This window comes from Paramormyrops kingsleyae, chromosome 25 (genome assembly GCF_048594095.1).
Source record: "Paramormyrops kingsleyae isolate MSU_618 chromosome 25, PKINGS_0.4, whole genome shotgun sequence".
In the NCBI taxonomy this organism is placed as follows: Eukaryota; Metazoa; Chordata; class Actinopteri; order Osteoglossiformes; family Mormyridae; genus Paramormyrops; species Paramormyrops kingsleyae.
The window spans coordinates 8,071,665-8,098,145 of record NC_132821.1 but is presented as its reverse complement, the minus strand read 5'-3'; the positions used below and the strand labels follow the sequence as shown (position 1 = coordinate 8,098,145).

Here is a 26,481-nt window from a genome sequence, read left to right as displayed (position 1 = left end):
TTATTCCACCATGCAAGGTCGGGCAGATTATTCATTCATCAAATTTAAAGCTCTTAATTTCTAATCAATTGGCCCAAGTACATCCTGATTGCACTGTACTATTTTCTTGTATGCAGTTTTTATGTGAAATAACTCTTTAAATGTGAAATAATTATACTAGAAAAGTGTCACTTTATTTTGTTTTTTTTTTTGACAATGTATAAAGTTTAAGACCTTGTCGTTGCCCCAAGTATTACAGTAGTTTACAGTACTTGGATAGTAGAAATAATACACAGCAGAATGGTACAGGTGTAAGGTAAATGTCAATTAAATCAGTGGATATAGCCTTAATAAACAGGATGTGTCCAACCAGGCTACTTACGAATTATAAGAAAATCATCTGCATAGATGCAGGGACCTCAACTTTTCCATGACTTACCTGTTTGAAAGCACTGGAAAAAAGAAACAAACAGGTATTTTCTACTTTGCCCAGTCTGCCAGAAGACACAGCCGAACCTGTCGGTGCACCTGACTCGTGTGTGCATGAAGACGTCATCAAAAGAGGCTTTCTGCGACGTTTTGGAGAAGGCGAAGAAGGATGCGCTGGACGTTCTGCACTGGGGCAGGGTCTTCAGTTACAGTCACATCCGACAGATTTTCGATGGTCCTGATCCAGCGAACAGGTTGGTGGAAGATCTTTTCCGTCTTTCTACACATCACATGTTTCTCCTGACTGAAATTCACTAACAGTGCTTCTTTTTTTGAAAGGATGATCGAGGAGTTGCAGCGTCGCCATATGGTGGTGACTGGCATGCCCCAATCACCAGCGATGGATCGGACCAGCACTGTCTACGCAGCCAATCAGCCCCCAGAAAGCTCAGAGGGTGAGCAAACAGAAGATGCTCACAGTGCCAGCAGTGGAGAGACCTTTCAAGTGTGAGTATCTCAGTTTTTACATTGATGCTGTTTGTTTTTGATTGAGCCAGATCAATAAGCATTTTTACAACAAAATGTGTTCCCAACATTGCAGTACCCAGAAGGTGCAGTGGCCACAGAAGACAAGGCAGCTGATGGCAGAAAAGGGGCTCTACAGGAAGCATTCTCTGGACCATCCGCTGCTGAAAGGCTTTGCCACGTACTTGGAGAGGGATCTCCAGAACGAGAATTTTAAACAGGAGGTGATGATCCCTATAGAATTATTATCTATCACTCACTCACTCACTCACTCACTCACTCACCCACCTCCCATCCATCCATCCATCCATCCATTCATCCTTATTCTGTTTCTTCTTCTCAGGTGGAAAATGTAGCCAGGTTCCTGTGTTTCATGAACCTGCAGGAGCCCTCCCTGGAATTCGTCAAGGAAAGGGAGAAGACCAGGCATTTCTTCTCTGAGCTGACAGAGGCTAAATTGACAAAGATCAATTTAGATCAATTATATAAAGAGCCTGAAGAGGTTGGTTGTTTTGTGAATTTTTAATGTAGTTATATATGTGTTTATATACATATGTTTCTTCAAGCCAGTTTAATCCTCCCCACTATTGTCTTTATCAAGATTACATATGTCTACATTCATGTGAATACTTACATACTTGTGCTTCCTCGGACAGATTCCTCAAGTATCACACAATTGATACTGACCTCCGGAGCAACAACGAAAGGCTGTGGAGAGATGCAAAACACTTCATCGACTACCTGGGCTTACTGCAGCGGAGCTGTGCTAAGCTAGTCGGCAAGGAAATCATCCAAAGGAGGTACACTTAATTCTTCTCGCCTATTTTACTCCTGTGGAGCTGCCTGGAGACCATGACATCCTGCTGCTCTGACTTGCCCACCATCAGAAACGGCACCTATGCCGCCTTGCCCTGCCCTGCCCTCCCCTCCCCTCTGCATTAATTGCACTTGAAATTGAAATTAATTGAATTTTTCTTATTTCTTTACCCCCCCATAGGCACGCCATTCTGAAAGAGAAGCATCCACTCTCTCCGGAAGACTGCTGGGCTGTGCTGAGGGCTGCCAAGAAAGATTTCTTGGCAGTCCTCGGTAAAGTCTATCCAGAAAAGGGCTCCCTGGAATCCACGGAGTGCTGCCTCGTGCTGTACTACCTGGAGGCTGTTGTTATTTTGAAACACCTCCAGCGACCAGGAGTGGTAGAGCACATGACTGTAAGTATTATAAATCTTTTTGTTGCCCTCACTGTCACTTCACTGCCATTACTCTTATTTACTGGTGTAACGCCCTTGTCCTGTGCAGGTGGAGGAGTGGATGACTAGGACCACAGACGAGTCGGGCTATGCAGTCATTGGTGTGAAGGAGCATAAGACGTCTGCACACCAAGTGGCCTGCTTTGCCTTGCCCAATGAGGAGGAGATGGTAAGTTTATCACATTGGATGAGATTAATTTCACATTTCCTGCTAGAACCAAGCAAGTCACACTCAAAAGCAGATTTTACTCGGGTGCGACCTCAGCTCCTGGCCTGCAAAAGGAGCCAGATGAATAAGGATGACCTGGGAGGAGATGAGCGATTTTTTTTTTATCTCCACCACCGGAAGGCCTATTTACAACGCGTCCAATGACCTCAACCGGCTGCACCAGAAGTAAGCCGCTCATCCTGACTCATTTCCCTGATATGCTCTAAATGTTTGTTATCAGGTGAAAAGTATTGATTGAAAAATGCCATTTTCAATTTTAGGTACAAGTTGGACCCGGTGACGAGTCAGACTGCCCGGCGTGTGTTTGAGACGGCCACCAAGACCATGACAGACTCGGAGAAGTCTATGGTGGCCGACTATCTCACGCATTCGACTGCGACAGCTGACCGCCACTACAGGATGAAACTGTCTCGGAATGTAGTGGTGGCCAGCAAGCTGCTGAGCAAGCTGGCAGGTGACTCAAGGTAAGCATGTTTGTGTTTGTCAACACACTTAAACAAAATTAACACATGCAACCAAAGCCCCCACCGCTAAACACTAACATTAAATGATTTTTATTTTAGTAACGAGTCTGCGGAGGAGGGAACCAGCCGTGGTGCCCGGGCGGCTGCCCGGGATACTGGGTCCAACCGGCAAATGGACGTCCAGACGGCGTTGGCCCTGCTCCTGCAGACCCACCCGGTGACCCTGGATGGCGACATGCCAGACCGGGCTGCACGCTGCCAGGTGTCCGAGACGTTTCAACGCCAGCTGTATGAGCGCTGGCTTAAGGCGCAGATGAGACTGCGTGTCCAGCATGTGCTCTGTAAGTATTATTTTTAACGCTAATGCCATTTTTACTGACAAACAATCCTATGTACATGATTCATATTCACTTCTTGACTAACGGACTGATTTTATTTGTTCTTGACAGCACACTTTGGCAGGAGGGAGCCCACGGAGTCCGGGGTCAGCTCCTGGATAAAGAAGCAGGGCTGGAAAAACAACATCCCTAGTGCGGCCTCCATCCTTAAAGACTGGAAGCCCACAGGACCCGTGGACACCGTGGTTGACTCCAGCCACATCAAGACTCTCATCACCACCCAGAAGTGGAGAGGATTGGTGGTCACGGACATCGCTGGCAAGGGCAAGGGAGTCTGCACCAGCCGGCCGTTCCAATCTGGAGAGGTGGTCTGTGACTACCATGGACAGGTAGTCAGAGCCAAAGAGGGGACGCGCATACACCACAGTCTTGATGAAAATGAGACTGGCTATATGTTCTTTTATCGGAACAAGAAGAATAAACAGATGTGCATTGATGCCCACTCGCCCGAATGCCTGTGCCACCCAGGCAGACAGACTTTTGGGAGGCTCATTAATCACTCCAGAAAGAGAGCCAATGTAAAGCCTAGGCTATATGTGGTGGACATTGATGGGGAGGAGCAAGATGTCATTTTATTTTTTGCCGAAAATAATATAAAGGTCGGCAAAGAACTTAAATTTGACTATGGGGTGGAGAGAAAGTCCTTCAGAGGGGAGGGTTTGGACCTAGATTGGTTGTAAACCCAAACCTTCCCTGGACCGTGCCACCCCAAGTTCTTCGTCGCCCTCGCACTTGCTTTCTCTTTTGTTGTGTGTTTTGTATGATTTGTTTTCTGAATAATTTTGTATTTTAATTTTGAAATTCAGCTGTTGGCCCAAAAAAAATTTATTTTGCTAGTAACGTGCATGTACAATCACTTTTTTTCCCTACACTCCTTTCCATTATCTGGATAATGATGATGATGATTATGAAGCCTGTTCGGTGAACTACTTGCTCGCATCAGAATATCAGGAGCATTTGGGACAGCGTGTGGCTCACTGAGTTAGGCCTGTGTGCTTGTAATTACAAGGTCACCGGTTCAAACCCAATTGAAAAATTGAAATATTAGGTCAATTTTGCTGGTTCCAGCTGCCCCATAATATCTGTCTAGTAGATTCAGACCTATCCTAAGCCCTGAGAGCTGGAAATTCAGGGAAGTTATACATCAAATTAAAGCTCTAAATTTCTAGTTTCTGATGAGCCCAAAAACATCCTGATTGCTCCAGTAGTTTTGGAGAAAAATGAGGAAATATTAGGTCAATTTTGCTGGTTCCAGTTGCCCCATAATATCTGTCTAGTAGATTCAGACCTATCCTAAGCCCTGAGAGCTGGAAATTCTGGGAAATTATACATCAAATTAAAGTTCTAAATATCTAGTTTCTACTGAGCCCTAAAACATCCTGATTGCTCCAGTAGTTTTGGAGAAAAATTAGGAAATATTAGGTCAATTTTGCTGGTATTACTGATTTTGACCTTATTTATTTATGGATAAATTAAAAATAATAAAGTAACTAATAAGCAGAAGAAGAAAAAAATGAAACGGGGAAAGGCCACACAGGCAGACTATATATGAAATTAAAGCTCAGTATTTGTGTTTTATAATGAGTCCAGTCACATCCGTATTACACCGGGGGATTGTTTGTTAGTTATTTAAAAGCTTCAGTATATTAGGGCTACCTTTCAGGTTTCAGCAATACTGCTTATGCAGACATTCATGTAATCCCAATTTCACAAACTCGCAGCGATTTCAGTCATGTCCCAAGTCTGTAACACACAGGGTTATCAGATGCTGGTGCTTTAAGGCCGGCTCGCTGCAGAAAGTGAGCGAGCGCGTTTGTGCATTAGAGCGAGGCGTCTGGTGTGGGGGGGCGCAGTTTGGGCTGTAATTTCACGGTAAAGACGGGGAAATCTAAATAGGATCATGATGGGGAATACAATTAGTATTAAGCTTGTCCTAACTTATATTATTTTTTTAAGTTATTAAACTTATATTACACTCTATATATATATATATATAATGTTATTTATCAAATGCATTGAGCACTAAACAATGGAGATGATAATTGGAAATTCAACTGAAAGTAACTGATAAGCAGAAAAAAACAAGGGACAGGGAACAGGCCACACAGGCAAGTTAGCTGGAGTTGTGAGCCAATATTTTTAATCCAAGTATTTAGTTACAAATTCCTCAGCCTGGGAGTCATCAGCATTTGAATCAAGCAGGTCAGTTACTCAAGCCGTTAACATCGGCTTCTGAGATGAGGGCTATTGTTTCCTTGATTGCTGTTTTTCACCTCTCTGCGATGCACATGCACGGCTACCCATCCCCCAACTATCTGCCAGCGCAACAATTAGGCTGAGATCAGGTAAACAGAGTGACTAAAATAAATGTATTAAACAACCAGTAATGCCGAGCAATACACCAAAATATTCGGAACATTATACACTGAGTCTATCCTGCTAATATTAGTAGTCACTGTATGTCAATTTGTCTGTCACAACAGTACGGATTAGAACAATATATGGTACCATCAGTAATGCGATCTGGCCCCTTTAAGGCTGGCTCGCTCCAAATAGTGAGCGAGTGCGAGAGTGGGTTAGAGCAAGGCGGCGGGGAGGGGGGGCAAATTCAGGCAGAAATTTCAGGGTAAAAACGGCGAAATCGAAATTGGATCATACTGCCAATATTGCTCAGAATCGCTGTAGCTTTCCGATGGTATGCGGGCCGTTGCGGTTGCTTACCGTGACCGACACATAAGAAAGCAAACATTCTTTATTATCATCCTATGTATGTTAAATTATGATCTTCCACATTAATCAAGAGATTGTAAAACGGACAATATTACAGCTCCAATAGCTTATATTAAAGTCACCCAAGAGTCACAACATGGTTTTGAAATGGCAAAGACAGACAGAAATTAAATGTATATAAGCAAGCAACATAAGGGATCCGTTGTTTGGGTAAATTATATTATAGTATACTATATATATGTGGTGTGGTGGCGAATTCGTGCAGAAATTTCGGGGTAAAAACGGCGAAATCGAAATTGGATCATACTGCCAATATTGCTCAGAATCGCTGTAGCTTGGTATGCGGGCCGTTGCGGTTGCTTACCGTGACCGACACATAAGAAAGCAAACATTATTTATTATCATCCTATGTATTTTAAATTACGATCTTCCACATTAATCAAGAGAGTGTAAAACTGACAATATTACAGCTCCAATAGCTTATATTAAAGTCACACAAGAGTCACAACATGGTTTTGAAATGGCAAAGACAGACACAAATGAAATGTATGTCAGCAAGCAACATAAGGGATCTTTTGTTTGGGTAGATTTATATTATATTAAATAGGCTACTATATTTTTGTGGTGTGGTGGCGAAATCGTGCAGAAGTTTTATAACTGCACTATCGATTTATCACCTTATTTAGAAATAAAAATTCAGTTCTTATCCTTTTTAAAAGTTATATTGTTTGAAACTGTCTTCCAGTGGAAGTGTCCCTCAGAGTGACACCGGGGGTGGAGTGGGGTGGGATGGGGTGGGCGGGGCTACGAGGGGGCGGGGGGGCGGTCAGAATCGTATATTAAGAGGAGACCTCCGCATGTACAGTCACTCTACCTCTGCTTCCAGCGAGACAAGAGCTCCAGATTCTGCTCAAGATTTCATCTTTTGTTGAACAACTCGTGAAGAATGGCTTCCAAGGCGTAAGTAATTACGATCAATTTATTATTGCTTTTGAATGTGTAGAAACTGTGTTGTTCATCTTTGTATGTAGTTTACTGACACTGCTTAAGTCTCTTAAACTGACTACAGTACTATTGTTTAAACTTAAATTGCATCCACTACAAAACTAAAACAATATTTCGAAGCAACTTTTTTTAATTACAAAAACTCATCTTTTTAGAAAGACATTTTATAGATTCTCCTGTTTAATCTCTTTATTTTTACTCTGTAGCACTTTCAGATTGCTAAAATATAAGGGCTTATATTGCTTGATATAAATGTAACTACAGTCGAACCTCGTTACAACATACCCCGTTTATAACGTTTACACCAATACAACGTTCAAATTTCGATGTCCCGAATTCGCGTATTGCATTATTCCATTTGCCGGTATCGCTTAGAACATACACCTTTACAGCGTAAACTTCGATATAACGTATGATTTTCAGAGGAAAATAGGCAAACTGACCATCGTTACAACGTACAGCCTCATCTTTCGAGCGCGTGCACAATTCAGAATCGGCTGTTGCCGGCCATCTACATCGCTTAGCAACGCGCCTAACTGTATGAACCTATCCTCACGAAGCATTCCACGCCGGCCGCACTTCTTGCATGCAGCCCCCGTTCCATTCATTTTGAGGGACCTGGTTACAACATACTATGGTTATAACGTACAAATTCTTAATGTCCCCCGAGGTACGTTGTAACGAAGTTCGACTGTAATTAGTAAAAATCTTTCAGTAGTTGTGATCATGTAGTTTACTAATTACTTTTCTCAGTCTGGGACCCATCAGGATGACAATAGATATGCAAATGTTATTTATCCAAACCACTGAGGAATGAACAATGTTGATGATGATGACTGGAATGGGTCCTGAAAATCATGAATTAAATCTAATCTTAAGTAACACTTCCTTGACTGTTACATAAAACTGTTAATTGTTTTTTTTTGTTGTTGGTTTTTTATATCCGCAGTACTTCCAACAGGCATTTCCTGCTCTGCCCCGTGTGCAAGAAGACACAGGCAAGCCTCTCGGTGCATCTGACTAGGGTGTGCATGAAGAGATCTTCGAAAGAAGCCATCCAAGAAGTAGTGGAGAAGGCAAAGCAGGATGCGCTTGAAGTTCTGCAGTGGGGCAGGGTGTTCAGCTACAGGCACCTGCGAGACATTATGGATGATGCTAATCCTATGAGCAGGTTGGTGGGAAAACTCTTCAGTCTTTTTTACACATCTCGCTTCGTTTCTTCAGTATGACATTTACTAACAGTTTTTTTTATTTACTTATTTATCTGAAAGGATGATCCAGGAGCTGGAGCGTCGCCACATGGTGGTGCCTGACACCCCCTCCCCAGCAGTAGCGGCGCAGACCAGCAGTGTTCCTGTGATGGCTGGTACAACCGTGCAGCGACCGGAGAGCTCGGCGACTGAGCAGTCGGAGGACGCAGTCAGTGTCAGCAACGGCGAGATCTTTCAAGTGTGAGTATGAGTGTCTCGGATTTGCAGCTTCATTGATACCTTTTGCTTTTGCTTGTGAGCCAATTGAAGGTGCAATTTTAAGACGAAATATGTTTTCCACATGGCAGTACCCGGGAGGTGCAGTGGCCACAGACCTCCAGGCACATGATGCAGGAGAAGGGACTGCACCGGAAACATTGTCTGGACCATCCCCTCCTGAAGGGCTTCGCCGCATACTTGGAGAAGGATCTCCTGATTGAGAATTTCAAGCAGACGGTGAGGTCTCCCATAGAAGTTCACTCTATTATTTTTTGGAGCTTTATATCTATGCTATATTTTCATTAAGTAATGCCGATTTTATTTTCCAGGTGGAAAACGTCAGCAGGTTCATGTTTTTTGTGAACCCTGAAGAGCCATCCCTTGAATTTCTGAGGGAGAGGGAGAGGACGAAGCTCTTCTTTCGGGAGCTGACTGAGGCTGGTCTCTCCAGGCAGACTCAGGTCAACTACATGAAGAGCCTGAAGAGGTTGGTAGCATGTAGATTTTTAACAGTATATTGTAGGTTTGTGTTGTATTGTCATATCTGTTTTCTTCAAGGAAGTTCAGTCCTCCCACTATTGTCATGGTGGCATGTACAAGTTTATGTACATATGGATACTTACATACATGTCCTTCCTCTGACAGATTCCTCAAGTACCACACCGTGGCCACCGACCTCCGGCGTGACAACATTGCCTTGTGGAATGAGGCAATGTTCTTCGTGGAGTACCTGGGCTCACTCCAGCAGAGCTCTGCAAAGTTGGTGAGTAAGGAGATGACGCAAAGGAGGTAAGTTCAACTGTCAACACCCGTTAAATTCCATATTATGATTTGATTATACATCTCCTCTACTGTGTTTAACACACTCATGATGTTTTTTTTTTATCTCCCTCACTGCTCCTGGAGTGCACTGCATGGAGAAGCAGAGCCATTTTACATTGTGAGCACATTTTATTAAAATGTGTACTGTATTGATTAGGATTGACAGTAATTGAATTTTCTTCTCCCACCCACATAGTCATGTCATTCTCACGGGGATGAGCCCAGAGAAGAGTCCAGAGGACTGCTGGGCCGTGCTGAGGGCTGCCAAGAACGACTTCTTGGCAGTCCTTGGCAAGGTGTATCCGGAGGAGATGCCCCTGGAGTGTGCAGAGTGCTGCCTTGTCCTCTACTACCTGGAGGCCACGGTGATTCTGAAGCATCTCCAGCCACCAGGCGTGGTGGAGCACATGACCGTAAGTGTTGTATTCTTTTTGTCTTCACTTTTCCTTTTTGCCGATACTCTTATTTATCAGTGGGACATCATTGTATTGTGTAGGTCCAGGAGTGGATGACCAGGAGCACGTCCGAGGCCGACCATACGGTGATTGTGGTGAAGGAACACAAGACGTCGGCGCAGCAAGCGGCCACGTTTGCATTGTCCTCTGAGGAGGAGACGGTAAGTATATCAAGTTTGATAAGATTTATTTCATAGTTTATTTCAAGAGCAGCGATTTAATCTGTTTTCCTCTGCCAACAGTGGTTCGACATCTACTTCACCCAGGTACGGCCACAGCTCCTGAGCTCCAAGAGGAGCCGGACGACACTGGATGACCTGGGAGGAGACAAACGGTTCTTCGTCTCCACCGCAGGCAGGCCGGCGTTCAACGCTTCGAATGACCTCAACCGGCTGCACCAAAAGTGAGCTGATCGTCATGATTAATTCCCCCTATAATATGTTCTACATACGTGTTGTGTGAGACGTATTAATAAATGTATTTTTGTATTTTAGATACAAGCTGGATCCAGTCACCTACCAGACGGCCCGGCGCATCTTTGAGACGGCCACCAAGGACTTGACGGACCAAGAGAAGTCCTTGGTGGCCGATTACCTCACTCATTCCACTGCGACGGCTGACGAGCACTACCGGATGAAGCAGTCGCGGAATGTGGTGCAGGCCAGTAAGCTGCTGAAGAAGCTGGCAGGTGACTCAAGGTAGGCATGTTTTCTGTTTGTCAACACACTTACCAACATCAAGACACACAACCAAAGCCCTCACCACTGAACACTAACCTTAAACGTTTGTGGGTTATTTTTTTTTGTTTTTTTATTTTTATCTCAGCGCTGACTCCGGAGAGGAAGGGCCCAGCTGTTCTGCCCGTGGTGCCGCACGGGATGCTGCCCTGGCATCCAACCAACAGATGGATGTCCAGGCAGCGTTCGATCAGCTCCTTCGGACCCACCCCGTGACCCTGGATGGCGACATCCCAGACAAGACGGCACGCTCGCAGACGTCGGGCCGGTTTCAGCGGCAGCTCTATGATCGCTGGCTGAAGGCCCAGATGAGGATGCGCGTACGGCATGTCTTGTGTGAGTATTGTTTGTAGCACTAATGACATTTTTTACTGTGAAACGGTCCTATCTACATAGGCTTCTTAACTAACAACAATTTACTTTGTTCTTGACAGCACACTTTGGCAGACGGCAGCCCACCGAGTCCCGGGTCGACGCTTGGATCAGGAACCAAGGCTGGAGAAGTAACGTTCCCAGCGCGGCCAGCGTTCTGAAGGACTGGAGACCAGTGGGTTCGGTGGACACTGCCGTGGACTCTAGCCACATCCAGGAGCTCATCCACAACCAGAAGTGGAAGGGACTTGTGGTGATGGACATTGCGGGGAAGGGGAAGGGAGTCTGCGCCACCCGGCAGTTCCAGGCTGGTGAGGTGGTGTGTGACTACCACGGGCCGGTAGTCACAGCCACTGAGGGCCAGCGGATTCACTCATCGACGAAGGAAGAAGAATCTGGCTACATGTTCTTCTTCCGGAACAGCCATAAGTCTGAGTGTGCCTGTCACCCGGGCATACAGCCTTTTGGCCGGCTGATTAATCATTCCCATAAGGCCAACCTCCGGCCAAGACTGTACAGCCCAGCCGTCGGGGGACAGGATGTTATTTTGCTTTTGGCCCTGAACAGGATTAATGTTGGGGAGGAACTGTTGTTCGATTATGGGGTGCAGAGGAAATCGTTCAGGGGAGAGGGACTGAGAACCATTGAGAACATGTAGTTAATTTTTGGCAAGATCATCATTTTGATTGTTTGCTACTCTTCCCAAAAGTGATGTGGGTAGATTATTCCACCATGCAAGGTCGGGCAGATTATTCATTCATCAAATTTAAAGCTCTTAATTTCTAATCAATTGGCCCAAGTACATCCTGATTGCACTGTACTATTTTCTTGTATGCAGTTTTTATGTGAAATAACTCTTTAAATGTGAAATAAAGTGACACTTTTCTAGTATAATTATTTTGTTTTTTTTTTGACAATGTATAAAGTTTACGACCTTGTCGTTGCCCCAAGTATTACAGTAGTTTAAGTGCGACCCACAGGTCACTTACTCAAGCGGTTAACATCAACATCTGAGATGAGGGGTAACAGACTTCGGAAGGGCCTGACAATCTGTACGGATGCCTAGAATGAGGTCTGTTTGAGCTCCTACCTCAGGCTATAAAGCCAAATTAAGCATCAAATTAAAGCACAACATTTGTGGTCCACACAGAGACCAGACACATGTCTATAGCCCCAGCAGTTTTAGAGTAACCCTTCAAAATATTTGGAGCATTATAGACTGGGCCACTACCTATCTGATGCGTGGCACACTGACCTGTAATACACCGCAAATACACCAAAGCACGTGACGAACTGAAACACACAGCCCGTCTACTCAAATAATCACGCTTTTATTTTACAGTTTGCAAGGGAATTAGCAGGATAACCTTAGCAAAATCACAGAGGTCAAAGCAATGACAGACAATATAAAATGTACACAGGCAAATAAAGCTGACAACCTACAGTATTTGTGGAGCATAAAAACATGATGACCGTTTAAGGAAAAATAACCTCAACTATTTTACCAGTGCGACCCACAGGTTACTTACTGAAGCGGTTAACATCAACATCTGAGATGACGGGTAACAGACTTCAGAAGGGCTAATTATGATTAAGCAAGTTAGCTGTAGTTGTGAGCAAATTACAATGATGCAAATATTTTTAATCCAACTATTTAGTTACAAATTCCTCAGCCTGGGAGTCATCAGCATTTGAATCAAGCAGGTCAGTTACTCAAGCCGTTAACATCGGCTTCTGAGATGAGGGCTATTGTTTCCTTGATTGCTGTTTTTCACCTCTCTGCGATGCACATGCACGGCTACCCATCCCCCAACTATCTGCCAGCGCAACAATTAGGCTGAGATCAGGTAAACAGAGTGACTAAAATAAATGTATTAAACAACCAGTAATGCCGAGCAATACACCAAAATATTCGGAACATTATACACTGAGTCTATCCTGCTAATATTAGTAGTCACTGTATGTCAATTTGTCTGTCACAACAGTACGGATTAGAACAATATATGGTACCATCAGTAATGCGATCTGGCCCCTTTAAGGCTGGCTCGCTCCAAATAGTGAGCGAGTGCGAGAGTGGGTTAGAGCAAGGCGGCGGGGAGGGGGGGCAAATTCAGGCAGAAATTTCAGGGTAAAAACGGCGAAATCGAAATTGGATCATACTGCCAATATTGCTCAGAATCGCTGTAGCTTTCCGATGGTATGCGGGCCGTTGCGGTTGCTTACCGTGACCGACACATAAGAAAGCAAACATTCTTTATTATCATCCTATGTATGTTAAATTATGATCTTCCACATTAATCAAGAGAGTGTAAAAGGCAAATTATTACAGCTCCAATAGCTTATATTAAAGTCACCCAAGAGTCACAACATGGTTTTGAAATGGCAAAGACAGACAGAAATTAAATGTATATAAGCAAGCAACATAAGGGATACGTTGTTTGGGTAAATTATATTATAGTATACTATATATATGTGGTGTGGTGGCGAATTCGTGCAGAAATTTCGGGGTAAAAACGGCGAAATCGAAATTGGATCATACTGCCAATATTGCTCAGAATCGCTGTAGCTTGGTATGCGGGCCGTTGCGGTTGCTTACCGTGACCGACACATAAGAAAGCAAACATTCTTTATTATCATCCTATGTATGTTAAATTACGATCTTCCACATTAATCAAGAGATTGTAAAACTGACAATATTACAGCTCCAATAGCTTATATTAAAGTCACCCAAGAGTCACAACATGGTTTTGAAATGGCAAAGACAGACACAAATGAAATGTATGTCAGCAAGCAACATAAGGGATCTTTTGTTTGGGTAGATTTATATTATATTAAATAGGCTACTATATTTTTGTGGTGTGGTGGCGAAATCGTGCAGAAGTTTTATAACTGCACTATCGATTTATCACCTTATTTAGAAATAAAAATTCAGTTCTTATCCTTTTTAAAAGTTATATTGTTTGAAACTGTCTTCCAGTGGAAGTGTCCCTCAGAGTGACACCGGGGGTGGAGTGGGGTGGGATGGGGTGGGCGGGGCTACGAGGGGGCGGTCAGAATCGTATATTAAGAGGAGACCTCCGCATGTACAGTCACTCTACCTCTGCTTCCAGCGAGACAAGAGCTCCAGATTCTGCTCAAGATTTCATCTTTTGTTGAACAACTCGTGAGGAATGGCTTCCAAGGCGTAAGTAATTACGATCAATTTATTATTGCTTTTGAATGTGTAGAAACTGTGTTGTTCATCTTTGTATGTAGTTTACTGACACTGCTTAAGTCTCTTAAACTGACTACAGTACTATTGTTTAAACTTAAATTGCATCCACTACAAAACTAAAACAATATTTCGAAGCAACTTTTTTTAATTACAAAAACTCATCTTTTTAGAAAGACATTTTATAGATTCTCCTGTTTAATCTCTTTATTTTTACTCTGTAGCACTTTCAGATTGCTAAAATATAAGGGCTTATATTGCTTGATATAAATGTAACTACAGTCGAACCTCGCTACAACATACCCCGTTTATAACGTTTACACCAATACAACGTTCAAATTTCGATGTCCCGAATTCGCGTATTGCATTATTCCATTTGCCGGTATCGCTTAGAACATACACCTTTACAGCGTAAACTTCGATATAACGTATGATTTTCAGAGGAAAATAGGCAAACTGACCATCGTTACAACGTACAGCCTCATCTTCCGAGCGCGTGCACAATTCAGAATCGGCTGTTGCCGGTGTTGTGCCAAAAAGTGACTGTCTGCCAGAAACTGATTACGATCCGCGGGAGCGCGCACAGCCTGTTCAGTACGCATCGCAGTTTCTGTGCGACTAAGGCGGGTAATTTCGATATCAAATCGTCTTAAAATGCAAAAAGTATACAGTAAATGTTCCCCGAGATAACAGCGAAGGTATGTCTTTGTCAGATTTAAGGGTTTGGTGAATTTTTAAATAAATAATTGCAATAAGAGTCAAAGGAAGCCATTGTCATGTAAAACGCTTTAAATTAAAACAGTCCTTGGTCGTAACTGCGTTGTAAAACTGTAACCTTACGTCACGAAACCATGGAAGTTCAAATGCGACACATTAATGTAGATATATGTTCATAAATGTTCCTACGTCTAAATGAGTTTCGCTACACAACCGATGTGGATTAATTAAATAAAGACAATTCTTCATCTTGCAGTCATATTAAAGAGTCAGTGGATTTTTCCTGCTCTGTGCTGCAGTATCAACTATCCAGTCCTTTTTACCACTTTAAACACCTGTATAGGACCAGTATAAACAGTACAATGTAGTTTACCCATTGCCAAAAAGTGATTACACTCAATATCTGTTTACTGAATGGTTCTTTCTGCCTGACTTTAATAGTTTTACACTCTTCTGGGTTGTATGTACATGATTAGTAAACAACTAACCCATTTTTACCACTTTAAACATCTCAATATGACCAATGTACAATGTAGTTCACCCATTGCCAAAAAGTGATTACACTCAATATCTCTTTACTAAATGGCTCTTTCTGCCTAATTTTAATTTCTTTACACTCTTCTGGGTTGTATTTACATGATTAGTAAACAACTAACCCATTCTTATGATTTTAACACCTCTATAGGACCAATGTACAATGCAGTTCACCCATTGCCAAAAAGTGATTACACTCAATATCTCTTTACTGAGTGGCTCTGTCTGCCTGATTTTAATTTCTTTACACTCTTCTGGGTTGTATTTTCATGATTAGTAAACATCTAACCCATTTTTATGACTTAAAACACCTCTATAGGACCAGTTTAATGTAGTTCACCCATTGCCAAAAAGTGATTACACTCAATATCTCTTTACTGAGTGGCTCTGTCTGCCTGATTTTAATTTCTTTACACTCTTCTGGGTTGTATTTACATGATTAGTAAACATCTAACCCATTTTTATGACTTAAAACACCTCTATAGGACCAGTTTAATGTAGTTCACCCATTGCCAAAAAGTGATTACACTCAATATCTCTTTACTGAGTGGCTCTTTCTGCCTGATTTTAATTTCTTTACACTCTTCTGGGTTGTATGTACATGATTAGTAAACAACTAACCCATTTTTACCACTTTAAACATCTCAATATGACCAATGTACAATGTAGTTCACCCATTGCCAAAAAGTGATTACACTCAATATCTCTTTACTAAATGGCTCTTTCTGCCTAATTTTAATTTCTTTACACTCTTCTGGGTTGTATTTACATGATTAGTAAACAACTAACCCATTCTTATGATTTTAACACCTCTATAGGACCAATGTACAATGCAGTTCACCCATTGCCAAAAAGTGATTACACTCAATATCTCTTTACTGAGTGGCTCTTTCTGCCTGATTTTAATTTCTTTACACTCTTCTGGGTTGTATGTACATGATTAGTAAACAACTAACCCATTTTTACCACTTTAAACATCTCAATATGACCAATGTACAATGCAGTTCACCCATTGCCAAAAAGTGATTACACTCAATATCTCTTTACTGAGTGGCTCTGTCTGCCTGATTTTAATTTCTTTACACTCTTCTGGGTTGTATTTACAGGTTACTAAACAACTAACCCATTTTTACCACTTTAAACATCTCAATATGACCAATGCACAATGTAGTTCACCCATTGCCAAAAAGTGATTACACTCAATATCTCTTTACTGAGTGGCTCTGTCTGCCTGATTTTAATTTCTTTACACTCTTCTGGGTTGTATTTACATGATTAGTAAACATCTAACCCATTTTTATGACTTAAAACACCTCTATAGGACCAGTTTAATGTAGTTCACCCATTGCCAAAAAGTGATTACACTCAATATCTCTTTACTGAGTGGCTCTGTCTGCCTGATTTTAATTTCTTTACACTCTTCTGGGTTGTATTTACATGATTAGTAAACATCTAACCCATTTTTATGACTTAAAACACCTCTATAGGACCAGTTTAATGTAGTTCACCCATTGCCAAAAAGTGATTACACTCAATATCTCTTTACTGAGTGGCTCTGTCTGCCTGATTTTAATTTCTTTACACTCTTCTGGGTTGTATTTACATGATTAGTAAACATCTAACCCATTTTTATGACTTAAAACACCTCTATAGGACCAGTTTAATGTAGTTCACCCATTGCCAAAAAGTGATTACACTCAATATCTCTTTACTGAGTGGCACTTTCTGCCTGATTTTAATTTCTTTACACTCTTCTGGGTTGTATGTACATGATTAGTAAACAACTAACCCATTTTTACCACTTTAAACATCTCAATATGACCAATGTACAATGCAGTTCACCCATTGCCAAAAAGTGATTACACTCAATATCTCTTTACTAAATGGCTCTTTCTGCCTAATTTTAATTTCTTTACACTCTTCTGGGTTGTATTTACATGATTAGTAAACAACTAACCCATTCTTATGATTTTAACACCTCTATAGGACCAATGTACAATGCAGTTCACCCATTGCCAAAAAGTGATTACACTCAATATCTCTTTACTGAGTGGCTCTTTCTGCCTGATTTTAATTTCTTTACACTCTTCTGGGTTGTATGTACATGATTAGTAAACAACTAACCCATTTTTACCACTTTAAACATCTCAATATGACCAATGTACAATGCAGTTCACCCATTGCCAAAAAGTGATTACACTCAATATCTCTTTACTGAGTGGCTCTGTCTGCCTGATTTTAATTTCTTTACACTCTTCTGGGTTGTATTTACAGGTTACTAAACAACTAACCCATTTTTACCACTTTAAACATCTCAATATGACCAATGCACAATGTAGTTCACCCATTGCCAAAAAGTGATTACACTCAATATCTCTTTACTGAGTGGCTCTGTCTGCCTGATTTTAATTTCTTTACACTCTTCTGGGTTGTATTTACATGATTAGTAAACATCTAACCCATTTTTATGACTTAAAACACCTCTATAGGACCAGTTTAATGTAGTTCACCCATTGCCAAAAAGTGATTACACTCAATATCTCTTTACTGAGTGGCTCTGTCTGCCTGATTTTAATTTCTTTACACTCTTCTGGGTTGTATTTACATGATTAGTAAACATCTAACCCATTTTTATGACTTAAAACACCTCTATAGGACCAGTTTAATGTAGTTCACCCATTGCCAAAAAGTGATTACACTCAATATCTCTTTACTGAGTGGCTCTGTCTGCCTGATTTTAATTTCTTTACACTCTTCTGGGTTGTATTTACATGATTAGTAAACATCTAACCCATTTTTATGACTTAAAACACCTCTATAGGACCAGTTTAATGTAGTTCACCCATTGCCAAAAAGTGATTACACTCAATATCTCTTTACTGAGTGGCTCTTTCTGCCTGATTTTAATTTCTTTACACTCTTCTGGGTTGTATGTACATGATTAGTAAACAACTAACCCATTTTTACCACTTTAAACATCTCAATATGACCAATGTACAATGCAGTTCACCCATTGCCAAAAAGTGATTACACTCAATATCTCTTTACTGAGTGGCTCTGTCTGCCTGATTTTAATTTCTTTACACTCTTCTGGGTTGTATTTACAGGTTACTAAACAACTAACCCATTTTTACCACTTTAAACATCTCAATATGACCAATGCACAATGTAGTTCACCCATTGCCAAAAAGTGATTACACTCAATATCTCTTTACTGAGTGGCTCTGTCTGCCTGATTTTAATTTCTTTACACTCTTCTGGGTTGTATTTACATGATTAGTAAACATCTAACCCATTTTTATGACTTAAAACACCTCTATAGGACCAGTTTAATGTAGTTCACCCATTGCCAAAAAGTGATTACACTCAATATCTCTTTACTGAGTGGCTCTGTCTGCCTGATTTTAATTTCTTTACACTCTTCTGGGTTGTATTTACATGATTAGTAAACATCTAACCCATTTTTATGACTTAAAACACCTCTATAGGACCAGTTTAATGTAGTTCACCCATTGCCAAAAAGTGATTACACTCAATATCTCTTTACTGAGTGGCTCTGTCTGCCTGATTTTAATTTCTTTACACTCTTCTGGGTTGTATTTACAGGTTACTAAACAACTAACCCATTTTTACCACTTTAAACATCTCAATATGACCAATGCACAATGTAGTTCACCCATTGCCAAAAAGTGATTACACTCAATATCTCTTTACTGAGTGGCTCTGTCTGCCTGATTTTAATTTCTTTACACTCTTCTGGGTTGTATTTACATGATTAGTAAACATCTAACCCATTTTTATGACTTAAAACACCTCTATAGGACCAGTTTAATGTAGTTCACCCATTGCCAAAAAGTGATTACACTCAATATCTCTTTACTGAGTGGCTCTGTCTGCCTGATTTTAATTTCTTTACACTCTTCTGGGTTGTATTTACATGATTAGTAAACATCTAACCCATTTTTATGACTTAAAACACCTCTATAGGACCAGTTTAATGTAGTTCACCCATTGCCAAAAAGTGATTACACTCAATATCTCTTTACTGAGTGGCTCTGTCTGCCTGATTTTAATTTCTTTACACTCTTCTGGGTTGTATTTACATGATTAGTAAACATCTAACCCATTTTTATGACTTAAAACACCTCTATAGGACCAGTTTAATGTAGTTCACCCATTGCCAAAAAGTGATTACACTCAATATCTCTTTACTGAGTGGCTCTGTCTGCCTGATTTTAATTTCTTTACACTCTTCTGGGTTGTATTTACATGATTAGTAAACATCTAACCCATTTTTATGACTTAAAACACCTCTATAGGACCAGTTTAATGTAGTTCACCCATTGCCAAAAAGTGATTACACTCAATATCTCTTTACTGAGTGGCTCTGTCTGCCTGATTTTAATTTCTTTACACTCTTCTGGGTTGTATTTACATGATTAGTAAACATCTAACCCATTTTTATGACTTAAAACACCTCTATAGGACCAGTTTAATGTAGTTCACCCATTGCCAAAAAGTGATTACACTCAATATCTCTTTACTGAGTGGCTCTTTCTGCCTGATTTTAATTTCTTTACACTCTTCTGGGTTGTATGTACATGATTAGTAAACAACTAACCCATTTTTACCACTTTAAACATCTCAATATGACCAATGTACAATGCAGTTCACCCATTGCCAAAAAGTGATTACACTCAATATCTCTTTACTGAGTGGCTCTGTCTGCCTGATTTTAATTTCTTTACACTCTTCTGGGTTGTATTTACAGGTTACTAAACAACTAACCCATTTTTACCACTTTAAACATCTCCATATGACCAGTGTACAATGCAGTTCACCCATTGCCAAAAAGTGATTACAGTCAATATCTCTTTACTAAATGGCTCTGTCTGCCTGATTTTAATTTCTTTACACTCTTCTGGGTTGTATGTACAGGATTAGATTTCTTAAGTTAAGGAGTGTTCTTATCTTCGATAAATGTGGTTGGACATAGGGTTTTCCTAATATTTCCCCAAAAAACATAGAAGCAAAAAAATATAAATCAAAACAGAACTTTGTATTACTTTCAACGTGTTTATTTTGCAATACTTAGTGCTAAAATAAAAATAGATGCTTGTAGGACCAAAATATAAAAAACTATATACATGCAAAAAGAACTAATATACAGTATGTACAAGACACCAGGGTGAAGAATAGACTTTACTGGCAGGCCTCACAAATGAACTGCTTTTTTCTAGGATTGTTGACACAGCCCCTGTGGTACCATCTTGGACAAATGTCACAGCCAATCTGTATAGACAAAAGAAAAAAGAAAAAAATATTGACATAGTCACACGGCAGTATTCAAAATTGTTCATAATCACTCAACTTAACACCTGGATGTTTTCAAACTAATTTACATTTACTGTGTAATTTCACAAGATTTTATTGTTTCTTGAAAAGCCATACTTTTAAGTGAAAACTCAAATTTTAAGTGTCTTAAAGCCACATATTTTTGGAGAAGGACCATGTTAAACATAACCACTTACCCAATTAGTGTCACCAGCCTGCTCCCCACAGAAATGACACAGGTCAGTCAGGTCTTCTACAAAAAAAAAGGGTATAATATCGTCAAGTTCACAATGATCAGCAATTTTTACATGACAAATACAATTTTGAATTGTAGAGTAGAGTGAACGCAGTAACATACATTTGCCTCCAGCCGCTTCACAAATAATTATGGTAAAAAATCCTAATAAGAAGTCTAACCTGTATTCTGAAGAAGACATACAGCAATCTCCTCTCTTGTGGCATTCATGCTTGAGGATGAATTGTCAAATGAAACTGAGCAACCAAGCAAGATGCAGTCAGCAAACTGTGAATAAATGATACATTTTTAAACAAGTTAGAATTATTGTATGTGGCCCACTAGCTGGTAACAATAGTGGTTGAAACATCTTTTACATGTTGCAGAAAAAGTATTAGTCTTTTTTTGTTACCTTAACGTAACAAAGCTTTAATGAGTGCCAAGTAACCCATAAGGGTTGCCCTTATTAGAGCATTTTAACTGTGCCTTTAATAATTACACAAATGGTCAAAATCTTTTAAAAGTGATTTTACATCAGAATCTTCCTCAGAAATTGTTTGTTTGCAAAGCATGTTTGGAATACAAGAAATGTGTGTTGGTCAGTTATTAGTAATAGTAGTGATAAACAAATGGAGATTACAAAACACACAATAAGTCATAAAGAGAACAGTCATAAATATAGACAGTACAGAGGCATGCCCTGAGATTTGCAATGTAAAAAAGAGCAGATGAATTCATTTGTTGCAGTAGTAGTAGTATGTGTGGTGTATGTGTCATTGTTGGACCTCAGTCCTTGCTATGGAGGCTACTAGAAGAAACTGTCCCTGTGATGTGAGGCCTGAAATGACCTTTAACTTATACTGTGCCATTTTGGGGTATAGAATGTGTCCTTTGTCATGCTCCTCATTCTCAACATGCACCCGGGTGAATCAATTGTTTCTTGCATTAAAATCCAATTATTCTTCTTCATTTTGCTGTCATACATACCTTCAATACAAAGGCCCCACAGGAAGAGGCATCCTGTTGAAGTGGGTGAGGCAGTGTATCACATGCCCATCTGGATGGATTCAGCCCTCTTTGCCTCATAAATGAACTAAAATACAGATGGTACACAGGTAGAGTTCTATACTGATCACTGAATTGAAGTCAAAATAAATATTTATTTATCTTTTTCTGTAAAACAAAGATGTTACACACAAAGTTTATGTTCTGGTAGATGTGTTATCCTTCTTCTATACAAAAATTGGAGATAAAATAATATTTACCGTGTGATGTCCTCACAGTGTTTTAGTTTTGCCTTAGTTTCCCCCAATGGGTCTAAAAAAAGGCTTCTCCTCTCTCCTGGTATAATCACCTACACATGTTAGAGTTGCAATTAATTACATCATTATGTAGGACCTGTTTGTGTGCCACATAAATGCATTAACAATTTCTGACCAATACTGTAAACCCTGGACTAAAAATGCCATTTCAAAATATCATATACCATAATTATGACATGTGAATGATTGTACATACAGTCTAATATATTTATATATATATATATATTACCACAAGCATCCAGTGATGATTTTGATTGATGACCCCCACAATGTACTTATACAATCCTGGGTCAACCTGGAACATAAAAAATTACAAAATTACAAAACAAAGTAATAACAACTACAAAAACAAAACAGCAAATAATTTTGACATGGTATGGAAATTAAATTGTTGACAAAGGAATGATGTTTATTACCTTAATTTTGGGTTTCTTCTTTTCCCATATCCCAGTCATCTCAAATGTATCAATTAAAATGGATTTTTGTGCACTTTCTTTGTTGAAGTTTCTCACCAGGAGGGTGAGATATGCATTAATAACCTGTCATGAAAATACACCAGGTCAAAACATCCAAATGACATGTCAAAATACAGAACAGACGTTATGCCTCGACTGATGTTTAATGAAAAAATGATAGTGTTAGAATACATATACATTAAACATATATGAAATGTCAATACCTCACCTCACTCTCTATGTGTCTCTGTGGAGCTGTCTTAAAAATGTCTGCGTAGAATACTTTGTAAGGTCCAATCTTTGATAGAAGGACGTATATATTTTTTCCCCCCCATGCATCTTTCACACCTGTAAAATGTAACAAAACAGTTAAAGTTATTTGTCTTAAAGTCTTGAGTGTAATATTATATTACTACAGGACTTCCAAATTTCACTATGATACTTTAACATTTTCTTGGTTCCCTGTCTACAAATATAACCATGACGAATAAGGCTAGAAACATATTGCAACTTTTTGGTAAATAAATCAATCCTACATTTTGTCTCTACATGTCAGTCTTGCAATAGCCTGGGGCCTATCCAGGTTATACCCTCCCTCTCACACAGTGACATCTGGGATAGGCTCCAGCACTGCCGTGACCCTTAAGTGCAAAAGCGTTCAGGATGATGGATAGATGGATGATTGTTGTTATTACTGAATCTATTCCTATAGTAAATGTAATATTACTTTATTCTGTAATATTTTACATGTATGACTAATGAAAAAAATTATAATTCATATCAATGTAAGCTTGGCAATTATGAGAAGAAAATGTTGAAGGAATTAAAATTGATTTAAATGTTTTAATTCTCCATCCATCCAACCATTTTCTGAAACTGCTTATTCCATGCAGGGTCGCGGAGATGTTTTAACTATTGTTATAATAAAATATTTTTATTAGCTTTATTTGATGTACTTGTTATGATTTGTAAAATTTAACATGAAGTGGTCTGACACATACTCTTGGTGATCAAGGGGTCCACTGTTGGACTAGTAGAGGTGGTGGTCATTTGCCCAGGGATTGTGGTAGTGGGTGCTCCAGAGGAAGTGGTAGGTGTTTCAGAGGAGGTGGTGGACGGTGCAGCAGAGGTAGTGGACGGCGCAGAGGAGGTAGTGGACGGCCCAGAGGAGGTAGTGGACGGCCCAGAGGAGGTAGTGGACGGCGCAGCAGAGGTAGTGGACGGCGCAGAGGAGGTAGTGGACGGCCCAGAGGAGGTGGTGGACAGTGCAGCAGAGGTGGTGGACGGTGCAGCGGAGGTAGTGGACGGCCCAGAGGAGGTGGTGGACGGTGCAGCAGAGGTAGTGGACAGCCCAGAGGAGGTAGTGGACGGCCCAGAGGAGGTAGTGGACGGTGCAGCAGAGGTAGTGGACGGCCCAGAGGAGGTGGTGGACGGTGCAGCAGAGGTAGTGGACGGCCCAGAGGAGGTAGTGGATGGTGCAGCAGAGGTAGTGGGCGGCCCAGAGGAGGTAGTGGACGGCCCAGAGGAGGTAGTGGACGGTGCAGCAGAGGTAGTGGACGGCCCAGAGGAGGTGGTGGACGGTGCAGCAGAGGTAGTGGACGGCCCAGAGGAGGTAGTGGACGGCCCAGAGGAGGTGGTGGACGGTGCAGCAGAGGTAGTGGACGGCCCAGAGGAGGTGGTGGACGGTGCAGCAGAGGTAGTGGACGGTGCAGCAGAGGTAGTGGACGGCCCAGAGGAGGTAGTGGATGGTGCAGCAGAGGTGGTGGACGGCCCAGAGGAGGTAGTGGATGGTGCAGCAGAGGTAGTGGACGGCCCAGAGGAGGTAGTGGACGGCCCAGAGGAGGTAGTGGATGGTGCAGCAGAGGTAGTGGACGGCCCAGAGGAGGTGGTGGACGGTGCAGCAGAGGTGGTGGATGGCCCAGAGGAGGTGGTGGACGGTGCAGCAGAGGTGGTGGACGGCCCAGAGGAGGTAGTGGATGGTGCAGCAGAGGTAGTGGACGGCCCAGAGGAGGTGGTGGACGGTGCAGCAGAGGTGGTGGATGGCCCAGAGGAGGTGGTGGACGGTGCAGCAGAGGTAGTGGACGGCCCAGAGGAGGTGGTGGACGGTGCAGCAGAGGTAGTGGGCGGCCCAGAGGAGGTAGTGGACGGCCCAGAGGAGGTAGTGGATGGTGCAGCAGAGGTAGTGGACGGCCCAGAGGAGGTAGTGGACGGCCCAGAGGAGGTAGTGGATGGTGCAGCAGAGGTAGTGGACGGCCCAGAGGAGGTAGTGGACGGCCCAGAGGAGGTAGTGGATGGTGCAGCAGAGGTAGTGGACGGCCCAGAGGAGGTAGTGGACGGCCCAGAGGAGGTGGTGGACGGTGCAGCAGAGGTGGTGGATGGCCCAGAGGAGGTAGTGGATGGTGCAGCAGAGGTAGTGGACGGCCCAGAGGAGGTAGTGGTGTTAGGTGGCTCAGATAAGATGGTAGGAGAGTCCAAGGAACACTTTCGTGGAACTCGTGGGTGCTCCTCCTTGTACTCAATCAAATGATCAGTGTTGATTTTGGGTATTGTGACTCCCTGGCTGTCCAAAAGATCGGCACTTTTATCAACAATGGCTGTGATGGTGTAGGGCCCAAGGTAGTTAGGATCCAACTTGCCCCCTTTCCTCTGCTGGCTTCTCACATTTAATCGCCACACTTTCATGCCAACATGAAAAGCAGGGCTGCTGGTTTCCTTTATCCTCTTCTTTTGTTTTGATTGTTTACTGCTCGTATTTGTGATGGCAGCTTGGAGAACTTCATCCAGCTTCAGGATGCCCTCTGTCACCTCCTCCACAGACAAGTTGTCCTCCACACTGCTGTCCACCTATAAAAGGTTTAACATTATCATAAAAATTGAAATAAAGACCTCAGAAGTTATTTAAATAATATAAGTTGAGCTTACCCTGTATTCTGATGGAATTTGAGAGGGATACCTTGCCTCTCGGCCAAACATCAAAAAAAATGGCGAATACTTGGTGGTTACTTGGCACTTCGTTCTTAGTCCAAACATGACTGCATCAAGATGGTTGTCCCATTCCTCTGGTCTTTTATTTACAAGTTTAGACAGGGCTCTTGAAATACAGTTCATATAATTGTCACAATCATAAAAATGCCATATTGTCTTATGTGTCAAAAAGTTACATATCAAGAATAACTTCATCCACAATTATTTTATAAAACACAGAATGTATAAAATGGACGTTATACCTCTGGATTGTTCCGTTCATCTTCTCGACAAGTCCATTTGTCTGTGGGTGGTATGGAGCACAGAGACTCCTTTTTATGTTTAGGATTTTGCAGACATTTTTATTTATCTGGAATAATAAATATGGTTGGTTCATTAATAAAATATACATATACACTTTATGTATATGTATCTATCATAAAAACAATAAACACTTGTACCTCATAGTTTGTGATTTTGTTATAAGAACTTTGTCTGTATATGCGTGTATATAGGTTTTTGTACTTACCTCATTGACAAACTCCTTGCCCTGATCAGTCAGAATTCGTTTTGGTGCTTCAAATTGATAAAAAAACTTAATGATGCACTCAGTGACTTCAGCTGCACTTTTGGTTTTTAAAGGATAGGCCTGCGGCCACTTTGTTAGATAATCTACCAGTACACAAATGTACTGGTTTCCTTTTGACGTGGTTTTCAGCTTTCCAATCAAATCCATTCCAATTAATTCAAATGGCTGGGTTACCTTAAAACAAGTAAAAACAGTACTGATTGTCAAATAAATAACTGTCCTTAGATTTAAATTGGCAAAGATTAAAAAAGCAAAT

At 41.3% G+C, this 26,481-nt stretch overlaps 4 protein-coding genes across 5 annotated transcripts; 3 read left to right on the top strand and 1 right to left on the bottom strand.

Moving 5' to 3' along the window:
* The first annotated feature begins 522 nt into the window (after positions 1-522).
* On the top strand, positions 523-2,352 carry LOC140583159 (uncharacterized). Its single transcript, XM_072707797.1, has 7 exons — positions 523-662; positions 748-915; positions 1,010-1,157; positions 1,277-1,435; positions 1,590-1,733; positions 1,931-2,144; positions 2,233-2,352. The coding sequence occupies exons 1-5, from the start codon at positions 523-525 to the stop codon at positions 1,611-1,613; spliced, it is 639 nt and encodes a 212-aa protein (XP_072563898.1). The 3' UTR covers positions 1,614-1,733; positions 1,931-2,144; positions 2,233-2,352.
* Positions 2,353-2,461: 109 nt separating this feature from the next.
* On the top strand, positions 2,462-4,792 carry LOC140582974 (uncharacterized). Its single transcript, XM_072707510.1, has 4 exons — positions 2,462-2,577; positions 2,673-2,876; positions 2,976-3,217; positions 3,326-4,792. The coding sequence occupies exons 1-4, from the start codon at positions 2,483-2,485 to the stop codon at positions 3,952-3,954; spliced, it is 1,170 nt and encodes a 389-aa protein (XP_072563611.1). The 5' UTR covers positions 2,462-2,482; the 3' UTR covers positions 3,955-4,792.
* Positions 4,793-8,858: 4,066 nt separating this feature from the next.
* On the top strand, positions 8,859-11,597 carry LOC140583037 (uncharacterized). 2 transcript variants are annotated; one of them, XM_072707624.1, is made up of 8 exons: positions 8,859-8,965; positions 9,124-9,418; positions 9,497-9,713; positions 9,797-9,916; positions 10,022-10,158; positions 10,250-10,453; positions 10,581-10,828; positions 10,927-11,597. In XM_072707624.1, the coding sequence occupies exons 2-8, from the start codon at positions 9,393-9,395 to the stop codon at positions 11,520-11,522; spliced, it is 1,548 nt and encodes a 515-aa protein (XP_072563725.1). In that variant the 5' UTR covers positions 8,859-8,965; positions 9,124-9,392; the 3' UTR covers positions 11,523-11,597. The 2 variants fall into 2 exon arrangements, with proteins under 2 accessions (XP_072563725.1, XP_072563724.1); XM_072707623.1 differs by having other exon boundaries at positions 9,998-10,158.
* An 8,807-nt stretch (positions 11,598-20,404) lies between these two features.
* Positions 20,405-26,246, bottom strand: LOC111859245 (uncharacterized). Its single transcript, XM_072707796.1, has 12 exons — positions 26,166-26,246; positions 25,900-26,006; positions 25,595-25,763; positions 23,674-25,516; positions 22,902-23,020; positions 22,634-22,756; positions 22,447-22,512; positions 22,161-22,249; positions 21,883-21,988; positions 21,078-21,183; positions 20,858-20,913; positions 20,405-20,618 (listed from the first exon to the last, which is right to left on the bottom strand). The coding sequence occupies exons 2-12, from the start codon at positions 25,917-25,919 to the stop codon at positions 20,529-20,531; spliced, it is 2,787 nt and encodes a 928-aa protein (XP_072563897.1). The 5' UTR covers positions 25,920-26,006; positions 26,166-26,246; the 3' UTR covers positions 20,405-20,528.
* Positions 26,247-26,481: the final 235 nt, after the last annotated feature.